Here is a 13,410-nt window from a genome sequence, read left to right as displayed (position 1 = left end):
TTACAGATCGGTAGCAGTGGGCACAGGTCACCTTTTAAGTCTCTCATATGAGACAGAGCCTGAGATGCAGCCTCTCTTAGGTCCCTTTAAGGAACACCCACATCCTCTTCCAATTCAGAACCCCTGGAGCAGGGTTACCTGGCTGCAGCAGAGGCCAGGGGTCATTGCTTTGTTGGAAGTGGAGCATGGGAGGCCAGGAGGCAGGTCCCAGGGGGAATCCCCCCTCCCTTTGAGCATTCTTATTTTCCCCTGCTTATTTCCCAGAAACTCAGAAATTAGGTCCCCAGCTCCCAAAGAGAGGGTCAGGTATGTTTAGAAATTGGCCAGAGAGGCAAGACACTGAGGTGTGAATGTGAAAAGCCTCTCCAGGCACCAAAGGAGGAGAGGGAGTCTCCAGGATCCCAGGCAGGTGGGTGCTTGGGGTCTCAGGTCTCTGGAGGTGGGGTGTTTGGGGTCAAAAGTCCTGTGTTCCCATGCCTGGGTTTAGGAGAGTTAGGTATTTGGGGAGAAGAGAACTCCTCATAGTGATAAAAGCTAGAAACAGACTGCTGGGTCCGTAACAAGTGTAGGTACTGGAATTTGGGCTGTATAGGTCCAGGAGAAAATCTTAAAGTTTAAGATCAGGTGTTGGAGGGCAGAGTCCATTGGGATGTTGGGTCTGGGTCTTGACTCCTCTTTTTGCTTCTCTAGAATGTCTCAGGAGAATGACATATGGAAGAAAGAGTGAGTGGGGAAATAAGGTGGGCAGGAGTGGAAATCAGGTGCAGGGGGGAATTCTCAAAGTTTCATTATGCCCACACCCATTCAGCTCTGGTCCTTGCAGGAAGGGGCTGGGGGCCTGGACTTCTGGGTCCTACCTAAAGAGAAGGAGCTGTAGATGGAGACCCTTGGGTCTGAAAGAGGAGAGGCTGGGGGCTTTGAGTCCTGAGACAGGAGGGGCCTTGGGATCTCTGACTTCTGGATTCTAGACAGACAAAGTGCTGGGAGAAAAAGCTTCAGAACTGGTGGAGCAGGCTCAAGTTCTGCCCCTTCTGTGACCTCACAAGTGCTCAGAACCCTAAGTTGAGCAGAGGGAATGAGGAGAGGGAGGGGCTCTTGGGCAACTAGGGTGACCTGCTTGCTGTCACTATGAGCCTGCACCTCTCTCAGGGCCCTGGGGGATGAGCTTGCCACCATGAGGCTACAGAAGCTGGAACAGCAGGTACTATGCCCAGGAATCCTGCCAACCCCACCCCCTCTTCCATCTTCCATACCTCCCCGAAAGTCCCATCCCCAGGTCTTGTTCTGAACTCCTGGCCCTCATTTGCTCTCCAGAGCCTCACGTTTTGCAACTGGGAAATGAGAAAATAGGAATTCAGGATCTTAATAAGCAACCCTTGGTGCTGAGACTCCAAAATTTCTAAGGAACAAGGATTCTGGAGAGCACGACTCCTAGGTCCTGGGGGAGGAGGGGACAGGGTGCCAGGACTCCTGGATCTAAGGAAGGAGTTGCTGAGGGATTGAAGGCCTCGACTCTTGGAACTCTCCCACCGATGCAGGCCTCCCCTTGGCCCAGGCCCCCTTTCACCCATCCCTGTCTTCCTGTCGGGTTCCTGGCCGCCACACACCCTTTTGCCGCTCCCACAGCGGCGGCTGTTTGAGAAGAAGCAGCGACGGAAGCGCCAAGAGGCCCTCATGGTTCGGGCCAATCTGGATGCTTTCCTGCGGCCCCGGCGACCATGGTGGCGGGAGAAACGCCTCTCGGGAGACAGGGGTGAGGAATAGTCCAGAAGGAGCATAGGCCTGTGGAGGGGGCAGGGTCTGTGGGAGTGTGGGGGCGGGGTCTAAAGGACTTGAATGGGCGGGGCCTGGCGGAGCCCTGGGGCGGGGACTTGGTAGAGCACGGGGGCGGGGCTTGACAACCCTTGGGCGGGGCTCAGGAGAGCCTGAGTGCAGAGCTTGTTGGGGCCCAGGGACAGGACCTGTGAGACTTTGGGGCAGGGCCTTGAAGAGCGCAGGTGCAGGTTATGGTGCAACTAGAGGTGGGGCCCGAAAGAATCCTGTAATTAGCTTTGTTAGAGCTCTGGGGCGGAGCCTGGGAGAGCCGGGGATCGCCCAGAGAGGGCGGGGTTGGTGGGGGAGGTCTAAGGAGTCCTGGGGCGGGCCTGGTAGGACTGGGGGCGTGGCCTGGGAAAGCCCGGATGCAGTTTGGAAGTCCCTGACGGCTGAAGTTGGTGAAGTGCTGGGGGCTGGGCCTGGGTGATTTAGAGCCGAGGTACTGGAGAGACTGAGAGCGCGGCGTGGGGCTATTTGCACACGGAACCGCCGACTGTTTAGCGGTAGGCTTGTGCTTGTTTGAACCTTAGGATGGAATTTGGGTTCTCAGTGGGTCTCGGGGATTTGGGTCGTCAATCAGGGGCAATGTCTGGGAGCCCAGTGAGGAGACGGATCTTCTCAGAGGACCAGAATTTGTACATCCTGATAATGGGCACCTTCTCCCAGGCCCCAGGAACCCTTTTCTTCAGGAGAACGTGCCAGAGGCACATCTGCGCCCTGTTATCCACAGTGTCCTGGGCACTGTGAGCTGCTGTGGAGATGGCAGTGGCGAGTGTGGCCCACTGGTATCGCTGACAGAGGCAGGTAATCTCAAATCCTTGGGCAGCCTATACCCTAGAATTCCACTCCCACTAGTACCCAGGAGTCTGGACCTCAATCTTTGTTCTCCAAAGGATCCCCGCGAACCCCGTTATCCCTCCCACCACAGAGTCCAGGTCCTAAACTTTCTCCTTCTCCAACACCCAAGAATCTGAATCTCCAGCTTTTTCCCTCCCCAGTCCTCAGAAATCCCAATCTCTAGTCCCCCTCCCTATCCTGACTACCAGACAGTTCCAATCCGGAGTTGGAGGAAGTCTCTGTGGAGGATGTTCTCACCTCTTCACCTCCTTATGAAGAGCCTCCGGGGACTCGACGCAGGGGTTGGCCAGCCCGCCAACGACCTGGTAATTTTGGGGACCTCGGGTGAAATCTGGCCCTCTGGTCCACGTGGCAAATCCTCCCCTCCTCACTTTTGTAATAGCTTTGCTGAGATATATTTCACATACTATACAATGCACTCATTTAAAGTTAACAATTCTGTGGTTTTTAGTGTATTTACCAAGGTGTGCAGCCATCACAATGAATTTTAGAACATTATCATCACCCCCCAAAGAAAACCCTGAACCTTTTATCAGTACCTGCCTCCCCATTTCTCCCAGACCTAAGTAACCAGTAATCTAATTTCAGTCTCTTTTGATTTGCCTATTCTGGACATTTCATGCATAGGTTAATACAGTATATGACCTTTTGTGATTGGTTTCTTTTGCCTAGCATGTTTTCAAGGTTCATCTATGTTGTAGCACTATCAGTACTTCATTCCTTTTTATTTCATAATAATATTCCATTGTAGTGACATTTCCTTTTATTCTCATGACATGACCAATGATTTCAATAACAGGACTCTGGGTTATCACCCCAAACTCTGCTCACCATCCCATTTTAGTTCCCCAGTCTCTCCAATGCTCTCTCTAGGACAAGGGAAAGGGAGGATTCTAACCTCTCCTTGTCCTTAGATCCAGAACAGAGACTTTTCAGCTTGTATAGACCCCTGAGCACAAGGAGAGGGAGGAGCATCTGGCAAGTGAGGCTGATGAGAAATAAATAAGGGTCAGAAACCCAGGAGTTCTGGCCTTTTCCAACTAGTATTGGTGACCTTGTCCCAAACTCCTGGGACCCAGGTGTCCTGAGCTCAGTCTTCTTAGGGCTTCTTCCACCTCTTAGGGGGCAGTGCTGAGGATGAGAGTGAATCCCAGGATGTTGGAGATGAATACGAGGTGCCTAGTCCGAGACCAAACCCTGGAATGGATGGTGATGGGGGCCATGGAGACTTGGCCTCCAACAAGGTGGGAGGTGGCACAGCCAGTAAGAATATAGGTGGAGGACGGCTAGTCTCGGACTCTGGCGGGGTGAGGGATGGCTAAAATTCTGAAGTCCAGTCAAGGTCCTTTTTTACTGGTGGGTGGAACCTGTTATGTTTGAGCTAGCAGAGGCTCTGTGATGCACCATTTAGTAAGTCAATCTAGAGGATCTGAATTGATGTGAGCATAGACATTAAAACCCAGCCCACTGAAAGGCAGTGAGCTTTGGAGAGGGTGAAACAGTGATAGAAAGGGCCAGTTGGCACTCACCTTCGTATGGACGAAGGTGCGATAGTTTCAGTTGAGTAGATCTGGGCGGTATTATGAGTTATCTAGCCCAATGAACACTGGCATTAGCGGAATGGGCAGTACTTTCAACGGGATTCTCCAATAGGTAGGTGGAGTGGGTGTGGTTGCAGAGGGAGGCTAAAGGTACTGGCCAGTAAACATGATGAGAACTTGGCTGGGTGGGCCCCTTGAACGTAGTGGCCAATCAGCAGGTGGCCGAGATATTTGACCAATAGGTAGAAAACTTGTCTGAGAGAGGGTGTAACTCTTGAGCTGGGATGGCCAATCACTAGTTGGCAAGTTGGGTGAAGGGCAGGTCTCGGCTGTCCCTCAACTTGAATTTGGCACGTGGGCTAGGGCGAAGACCTGGAAGAGCAGAAAGAGGAATCGGAGTCTACCGTGAGGAACTCCCCAGGGGCGGCCGGCGAGGAGGTGTCCGAGGCCTCGGAAGGCACGGGTAGCACGGGCAGCAGCGATGCAGGGAGCTCGCCCCGCTGGCCTCCCCGCGCCCCAGGCCCTTGGCCGGGCAGGAACATGGAAGCGTATGTGCTGAGGCCTGCGCGGTGCGGTTGCACGGTGCAGTGTTGCATCAGACGTGACAAGCGCGGCGTAGACAAGGGCATGTTCCCTTGCTACTATCTCTACCTGGAGGTGCCCGACGGCCAGAAGGTACGGTCTGGCAGCCTTGCGAGCAAGCCTCAATTCCCAGGGGCAAGTCCAGCCCCTTTCTGAGCGAGGTCAAGACTTTCGCAATTCCCGGACTTGGTCGCCATTGAACTAGGACCAGTCAGCTCCAATACCAAGCCCTGACCTTCAGAGAACTAGTCTCCTCTCCTTTCCTATGGCCCTCCCCATCCCATAATCAAGCCCTGTCCACCCTTCAGGTGGGCCAGTCTTTCTCAAAGCCAGGCCACAGGGTCCCAAACCCCACCCATTACAGGCCTCTTGAGGTATTGGCCCCATCTTTGTTGGGCAAAGTCTGGTCCCTCACCGAGCCTTCTGTGCTAATCAGGCCCCATCCAATCCTAGGATAAACCCTGCCTCTCAGGAACCAAGCCTCTCCCCTCGTGGATTTCCCTTCCGGAGCCAAGCTTAGCTCCTCTTAGTCTGGCCACTCCCTTCCCGGGTGTGGCAGTCTCTCCTCAAGGTACTCCTCTCTCCCAGAAGAGGCTTTTTCCCTACTCAGTGCCAGACCTGCTTTTCCCTGTTGAAACGCCTACCAAAGTCCTGCTGCAAAGTTCCAAGAGAGGCTCTTCCCTATTCTTCAAAGCCTGGCCCTGCCTGCCAGTCAGGCTCATCCCTGCCTGGGCTCAGCCCCAACCCTGGACCCAATGGTGTAAGGAATGAAGGGGAGATATTAAGATGTGAAATGAAGCTCCCTATTCAGGACCCAGCTGATGACTTCCTTCAGTGAGAACCACATCTCCCAGCAAGCCTTGGGACACATTACTCCGTTACCCTTTCCTCTGTCTTGGGGACAGGGTGTTTCCTTGTCTTTGGGCCCCTAGCCCTAGCCAGATACCAAAAATCGATTCTAATAGGCTATTTCTTACATCCACAGTACTTCCTTTTGGCTGCGCGCAAGAGAAAAAGAAGCAAAACCTCTAATTATCTCATCTCCCTGGACCCCACAGACCTATCTCGGGAGGGAGACAACTTTGTGGGTAAAGTCAGGTGGGCAGAGTACTGATGTGCGAGAAACAGGTAGCAGGGGGCCTGGGGGAAGAAAGGGACAATTGAACTACATTTCCCATCAGGCCATCAGGTAGAAGTTCCATCTGCTCTAGGACCTTTTCTCTTAGGGCTGATGGGTTTTGTAGTTCTTCAAGTTGTAAGCCCAGGGTGGTTGGCAACAGAAGAACTGAAGGCTTTGGAGCAAAGGCTGACATTTAAGGCATTTGACTTCTTGAGAGGCAAGGGGCTGGGACTCCTAAGCACTGGGGGAGAAGAGGGTTGGGATATATGAGTTCTTTAGTTTTAGAGGGAAGAGCATTCCTTAGAGCCGAAGTAGGAGGCTAAACTCATGGCTTACCAAAGAATGGGAGAGGGCAGGGACTGAATACATGGGACACAGAACATGAATCTTATGTAGAGGATTGATGGGAAGATTTGATGAGATGAGATGGGAAAGCAGTTAATGTTAACAGCAAAACAGTAATAATTATTATTTTTATGCTGATCACTCCCCTCTTGGAGTAGATCTAATGTCTTGGGCACGAAGTTCTCCATCTTCGACAATGGGGTGAATCCTGAAAAGAAGAATTTCTTCCCAGAGACTACTCGGATCAGGAAGGAGCTGGGGGCTGTGTGTTATGTGAGTGCCCGGGAGACGAAAGAGAATAGAACAGGACGGTGGGGAGGGAGAAAGACACAGGCCAAATGGAGCTTGCTACCCCCAGGAGACCAACGTCTTGGGATTCCGAGGGCCTCGGAAAATGACTGTAATCATTCCAGGAATTGACGCCCAAAACCAGAGAATTAGCGTCCAGCCACAAAATGTGAGTCCCGCAAGGCTGAGAATTTCTGGGTCAATGGGAGAGGAGGGGCTGGGGGACAGGCCATAATTCCTACGAGGGAGAGGGCCGATAGGTTGCATAAGGTCACGTGTAAAGCTGGGAGGACTTCGTCAGACTTACGTGAGGACAGACTAGGGACTCAAAATCTGCCGTCCGGAGGTAGGAAGCTGGCTGGTGGGAGGTTAACCATGCCACCTACTTTACCCTCTAGGAACAGGAGTCGCTACTGAGTCGCCTCCAACGGGGTGCCACCCAGGGGCTGGCCCTGCTGCAAAATAAAGCCCCATCGTGGAGCGACGACAGCGGCACCTATGTGCTCGATTTTCATGGTCGCGTCACCCGGGCCTCAGTCAAGAACTTCCAGATCGTGCATCCGGATGACCGTGAGCTTCTAGGAACCGGTTTACCTGGGAAAGGGGGGCATAAGCGGACGAGAACTACTTCTCCCATGAGCACCTGAGCGTTTTTCTAGGCAGGGCGGACGCCACGCTATTGCAAAGCCTATTGGGAAGTGTAGTTTGCATGGCCCTCAGAGGGATTCTGGGCATAGAAAAGGGCACCGCACAGCCTCTCGGGAGTCGTAGTTCTCCCGGCTCAGAGGCCCGCAGCAGGGAAATGAGATACGCGAGGCTTAGTTCCTGACTTCCTCCTCAGCGAACTACGTGGTGCTCCAATTCGGCCGCGTAGCCCCAGACGCGTTCACCATGGACTTCTGCTTCCCACTTTGCCCTCTCCAAGCCTTCGCCATCTGCTTGTCCATTTTCAATGGGAAGCTGGCGTGTGAGTAATTCAATGAAATACTCCCATCAGCTTCTGTGCCTGCTCATTTGGACAAAGGGCCCCAACATGCCTTCTTTTGCCCCAGTTTACTAATAACCCATACTTATTAGCCACCGCCTGGGTGCCTAGTACTATGCTCTAGGGAGTGGGCTGTTCAGCAGCACTTGCTTTCCTGAAATCACAGGCCGATCATGGGAGATGGGTCTTAAACAACAAAAAATCAAAATGCTCGTCTGCTATAAAGGAGGAAAGCACATGGAGGCACAAACTGGCTCGGTCAGAACATCTCTAAAAAAATGATTTTCAGACTACATCTGAAGAATCTCAAGGAACTAGCTGAACCAGAAGGTTCAAGGATAGGAACATCAGGCAGTAGCTACAGCTCCTACAAAGATCTTAAGGTGGAAGGGGGCTTGGTCGGTTTGGGAATGAAATGATAGTGTAGAGGAACTTGGGGAAACCAGTGCAGAGGGGGAGGGTATGAGGCTGGACGGTGCAGGACATTTGGGCCACTCTTGTTTGAACTGCTGAGAATAGTTCCAAGCTGGAGACGTAAATAGGGTGAGTAATTAAAGGACATGCATGCAGGTGAGAGAATAATTACAATGCTAGCTAACACTTACGTAACATTTGTTATTTGAAGCATTGTTTTAAACATGAACTCCTTTGGGCTGTACAGTCTCATAAGGTATGTGCGATTGTTAGCCATGTGCTGTAGGTAAGGAAAAAGGGCTTATAAATGTGAAACGGGGCAGCTGAAAGCCTTGAGGAACTCACCACACCTGCCAGTAGGATGTCTTTACATTCCAGGAGGCACGGAAATCTGGAGCTTAACACTTTCTGAGGGATTAGTGAGTCCAGCTGCCAGCCCCCTTGGGGAGATAACCATCCCAAGTTTAACAAAAATTTAGGCAGAAGCAAAAGAAAAACTGCCAAACCCACCAGCCCTTAGTTCAATAGAAGCTTCACAATGAAAAAAAGGCAAATCCAAGAGATGATGGGGAATGTAGTTTATCCTCTATTGAGGCACTCGCCTTTTGCTGTTCTTCCCAACTGTCTTGGGGACCCAGGAATAGTGGATGCTGTCAGTTCAGACACAGAGACACTGCTCACTACAAAAGACTTTATTCCTACATAAACCAACACTTAAAAAAATAAATAGTTAATAACATGAAAACTACATCATCTTAGCCACGCCTCCCACTGAGGTCCAGGCAAGGAGACATATGAAGGAGGGGAGAGGCTGTAGCATGGCTCAAGGGCGTGGCCTGGATGGGGGACATTGGTAAGGTCTGGGTAGGGGCAGGTATGGTGGCCACAGAAGTGGAAAGGTTCTTGAGGCGTGCCCAGGCCCTGGCTCGGGCATCAGGGGTGAGGTAGGGGCCCAGCTCCTCTTGGGCCCTGGCAATGCGTCTGGCGAAGCGACTGCGATCCCGGGCGAACTGCTCCCAAGGGCCTCTGCGGGCGGCCCGGGCTGGTCCTGCCCAGACAGCCAGGAGATGGACAGAGACCTTCTCAGAGAAGCGCACCTGGAGATGGACCAGCACAGAGATAGACACAAGATACAAACAGCCACAGATGGGAGGTGGGTAGAGAGAGAGAACCAAACAAAAATTAGTTGCATAACAATGATTGTTATCTGGCTAGTCATTAGCCAAGCCCCCTGAAGGTGGAGGTGGTTCCCCGGGGTTGACCTGAGCCACAACTGCTTCCTCCTCCCACAGGGGCCCAGCCTCTTGCAAAGGATTGCATTACAGTGAACACAGCCCTCCCAGCGCAACCCTCTGCAACACAGGGGACCCAGAAGTCAGGGCCTCCAGCCCTTCTGGCCCCAAGCCCAGGAGTTTCGGCTTCCAGCCCTCTCCTCCCTAACACTCAAGAATCTAAGCTCTCGGCACCCACCTTTCTGGTCTTTAGGAGAGGCTCAGGGTCCTGATGCCTGACGGGGGTTTCTTCAAACTTGAGCCGCCTCTGCAGTCGGAGGGGCAACCGAGGAGGAGCCCAGGGAGGTGGCGCTCTCTCTCCAGGTAAATAGATGGCCACGCGGAAGGGGCAGGACTCAGCCTCTTTCCACTCCTCAGCAGTTTCCTCTCCCTCAGTTTCCTCTCCAGGCCGATAGATCCGGCCCCTGAGGAGGGCATTCTGGGCTTGAAGGGAGGGACTTGCTCCCGACTCAGCTGCTTCTGACTCATTATCTTCATCCTCATTCTCATCCTCATCATCTTCCTCCTCCTCTGAGTCCTCTCCTGGTCGATACACCCAGGCCCTTAGGAAGGTACTGGTAGGGGGGATGGAAGAAGGACCCTCAGCTTCTCCCTCCTCTTCAGCTGCTCCTGAATCACTGTCCTCCTCCTTGTTGTCCTTGTTGTCCTCTTTGTCATCCTCGTCCTCCGTGTCCTCTCCTGGTCGATAGACCCAGGCCCTCAGGAAGGCACTGGTGCGTGGGACACAAGAGAGACCCTCAGCTGCCCACAAAGCACTGTCCTCATCCTCCTCTTCATCCTCCTCTGTGATCTCACTGGATTGATGCTGCCAAGTCCTGAGCAGGGGCCTCTGGGCTAGAACTGAGTGTGGCTCTGGGTCAGCTGCTCTGGTCTCAGCCTTGTTGTCCGCCTCCTCCTCACGCTCCTCCCCTGAACAACCTTCCCAGGCCCTGGGGTGGGAGCCTACAGATGAGGGGGCAGTAGAGGTCTTCGTGGCTGCTTTATCCTCTGTTCTTTCTTCCACTGTGGCTTCATCCCCTTCCTCCACTGGAAGGCAGCACACCCAAGCTCTGGGCGTGGATCCTGGAGCTAAGGGGGACGTAGATGTTCTCGGAGCTTCTTTATTTACAGCTCCAACCCCCTCCTCCTCTAACTCCGAGCCTGGACAGTACTCCCAGCCTGATAGGAGAAAAGGGAACATGATCTCTTTATCTTTAGCAACTCCTCCTTCCTCAGATTTCTCCTCCCCAGGAGGGTCCTGCAGGGATCTTATCCGAAGGCTGGAGGCCAGGGGAGCAGGCTGGCCCTCTATAAATTCACTTCCCAGCTTGCTAGGGACTCTGGTTGCTTCTTCTCTGCCATTCTCTTCATCATCATCACCTGAAAGTCTCCAGGCTTCGAGAAGAGAACACTTGGCTTTCAGGTCAGGGCAGGCCCCCGACGATGCTGCTCCATCGCTCTCAGCTGCTCCATTGTCTCCAGTCTCCTCTGGAGGGCGCCTGCTCCAGGGAGCATGGTGGGTGGTCAGAGAAGCCTTAGCCTCTCCCTGATCTGCTCCTGTTACTGGTGCCGCCAGCCAGGGCTCTGGAGGTCCTGGGCTTCTCAGGCGGCTCCAGGCCCAGCTGAGGAGGCCCATCAGTGGGGACAGGAGGAAGAAGGGGTGGGTATCCTTCCAGGGGGCAGACTGATGGGGCACTTGGCCTGGGGCCATCTGTCTGGGCTGGGAGAAAGTGAGAAACAAAAGGAATAAAGATTAGAAGCCATTTAGGGGATCACATCAGAGGATGAATGACTCTGAGGATGAATGACTCTGAGTCATAGCAACGGAAATAGTAACACAAACAGCAACACGAGAGAGGGCGTCCCTGCCCCAAATTCCTTTCTGATCCCAGCCACTCCCATCTCGGTCCTTTGTTTCCTGCCTCATCTCTGAATACCCAGGAATATGGGTCCCCCTTCTCTCCTTGCTTAGCCCCAAAGCCCCCAGCCCCATCTCCTCTCAGACTTCTAGTCCCAAGAAGCAAAAAGACAAGTCTTCTACTTGCTTTCCTTGGGGACAGTCCTTAGTCCCTGCTTCTCATCCTCCTGAGGATTGACAAATCAGGCCCCCATCACCCACCTCCCTCGGAGACACAAAAATTACGATTCCTAGATTGCTCCTTCATTTGGGACCCGAGAGTCTGGCTCCCAGACTACTCCTCTGTCCGGCTCAGGACTCCAATCTCCTAATTCCCTCTCCTTCCTAAATCCGATCCCTGAGGTCCGTCCCCGTCCCACCCCTCCAAACACAGGCGTTCAGGTTCCCAGGCCCTCCGTAGGACCCAGGAGTCCAGGCCCCGAGCCCTTCTATCTCGGAACCCAAAGGTTTGAGCTCCTTTCTCATTAGTGACCAAGAGTCTGATCTCCAGCTCCCAAACCCCTGGGGACTTAGGCGTTCCAACGCCGCCACTCACCGGCTGGGTACTATGCGTCACCCTGGGGGCAGGAGTACCGGCTGGGGCTGCCACAAGCGATCGCAGGTCCAGAAGGTTCGGGAGGCCAGGGTGTTCATCTCGCCCTCCGGCGCCTGGCTCGGGGACTCAAGTTGTTACCGGCTGCTGCAAGCGCTGTCGCGACAAACAGGCGCAGAGTCCTGCAGGGAGACGTATACAAACAAACCTGTAAGAACCGGATCAAGTTAACGCTGACACCGCCTGCACGGCTTTTATAGGCCAGCGCAGCCGGACGTGCTGACGTGACGCGGGAGGTGGGGTTTGGAAACGTAGACGTGAGAGACGGAACAGAAAATAAGGTTGGACTTCTCGCGGAGATTCCGGGCTTTGTGATGTCACGACGGCGTTTCCGAATGTGGCCACGCCCCGAAGCAAGCGAGCTGTCAATCAAACTCGTGAACCAATTGAACAGTGAGGGAGCTGGCTCAACCCCTGCTCCAGGCAAATGTCCTTTCCCCTTAATCTAACCAGCAGGACCCAGTTTAGGGTCTCCCACCTTCCCATCCCGGCCGTCTTCTATCCAGTGTGGGAGAGCATTAATGTTTCCACTTCACAGACGGAGAAACTGAGGCTTGAGAATGAAATCACTTGCTCAAGATGGTCACAAGAAGAGTCTAGGTTCATTGCAAAAGAGAACGAGAACGTGAAAGCCCCCTGTAGGTAGGCACGTTACTTTGCTCACTGCTTTCTTCTCAGTGCCTGGCACATAGTAGGTGCTCAACAAATATGAGATGTGAAGATACTAAACCAAATACTCAGACCCCTGCCCTGTCTGAGTCACAAGGCTCCACTCCTGGGTTTCACCTGCTTCAATTTTTTAAACCATTTTTAAAATGGAAGTATAGTTCGTTTACTATGTTGTGTTAGTTTCAGGTGTACAGCGAAGTGATTCAGTTATACATGTATATACAAATATTTTCTTTCAGATTCTTTTCCATTATAGGTTATAATGAAATATTGAATATAGCTCCCTGTGCTATACAGTAGGTCCTTGTTGTTTATCTATTTTATATATCACCTGCTTCAAATTTATACAAAACTTCTGCTACACAAACTGAAATTCTGGCTGGGTAGCATCAACTGAACCTCATGGCAGTGGAGGGTCTCCTGCCACAAATTCCAGGTCCAGGGACACAGACCCAGTTCTCTGACGCCTCCCACGCCTGACCTGGTCCATAACCTTTTTCCTCAAAATACTCCCAGGAACAATGTCTCCCTCTCATCCTTAGTCTAGAACAGAATTCTCACCTGGGTCTGAGGTGGAGGTTGACACTGGCCACTGGACACTGCTTTTGCAGAACTGGGGAATCTGGTGCCACTCCTTCCTTGCTGGAGGACTTGGACTCATCCACTTAAAGCCACACTTCCAGACCCCTGGCTTCATTCACAACGCTGGAAGTCCTGACTCATAGCTCACGCCTTCCCAGGCACCCAGGATTCTGAGCTCCCACGCCTTCCAAGATCCCAGCTATCTCCATTAGGGGCTACCAATGACCCAGCCTACTGAAGCCCTGGAGTCCAGGCCCCAGCTCCTAATTTCCAAACATTTAGGAATCACAGCTTCAGCCATTTATGGGACCCCAGCTCCCCAGGTCCCAGCCCAGCAGGGATCTGGGTGAGGGGAGCAGTGCTGTGGACCCAGCCCCTCCCATCAACTGTGGGGGCAACTGAGCAAGAGGTCAGGCTGCGGTGGGGAGGC

General features: G+C 53.0%; 2 protein-coding genes across 2 annotated transcripts; one reads left to right on the top strand and one right to left on the bottom strand.

Moving 5' to 3' along the window:
* Nucleotides 1–1,174: 1,174 nt before the first annotated feature.
* TULP2 (TUB like protein 2) lies at nucleotides 1,175–7,547 on the top strand. The gene is made up of 11 exons (XM_064490020.1): nucleotides 1,175–1,197; nucleotides 1,539–1,753; nucleotides 2,482–2,619; nucleotides 2,862–2,978; nucleotides 3,796–3,917; nucleotides 4,578–4,889; nucleotides 5,782–5,894; nucleotides 6,420–6,534; nucleotides 6,620–6,718; nucleotides 6,948–7,119; nucleotides 7,391–7,547. The coding sequence occupies exons 1-11, from the start codon at nucleotides 1,175–1,177 to the stop codon at nucleotides 7,522–7,524; spliced, it is 1,560 nt and encodes a 519-aa protein (XP_064346090.1). The 3' UTR covers nucleotides 7,525–7,547.
* A 1,078-nt stretch (nucleotides 7,548–8,625) lies between these two features.
* PPP1R15A (protein phosphatase 1 regulatory subunit 15A) lies at nucleotides 8,626–11,912 on the bottom strand. Its single transcript, XM_010996362.3, has 3 exons — nucleotides 11,673–11,912; nucleotides 9,419–10,939; nucleotides 8,626–9,045 (listed from the first exon to the last, which is right to left on the bottom strand). Exons 2-3 carry the CDS (start codon nucleotides 10,928–10,930, stop codon nucleotides 8,704–8,706), a joined length of 1,854 nt encoding a protein of 617 aa, XP_010994664.1. The 5' UTR covers nucleotides 10,931–10,939; nucleotides 11,673–11,912; the 3' UTR covers nucleotides 8,626–8,703.
* Between the last annotated feature and the right edge of the window lie 1,498 nt (nucleotides 11,913–13,410).

This window comes from Camelus dromedarius, chromosome 9 (assembly GCF_036321535.1).
Source record: "Camelus dromedarius isolate mCamDro1 chromosome 9, mCamDro1.pat, whole genome shotgun sequence".
In the NCBI taxonomy this organism is placed as follows: Eukaryota; Metazoa; Chordata; class Mammalia; order Artiodactyla; family Camelidae; genus Camelus; species Camelus dromedarius.
The sequence above is the reverse complement of the archived record's forward strand: the minus strand, read 5'-3'. Positions and strand labels throughout refer to the sequence as shown.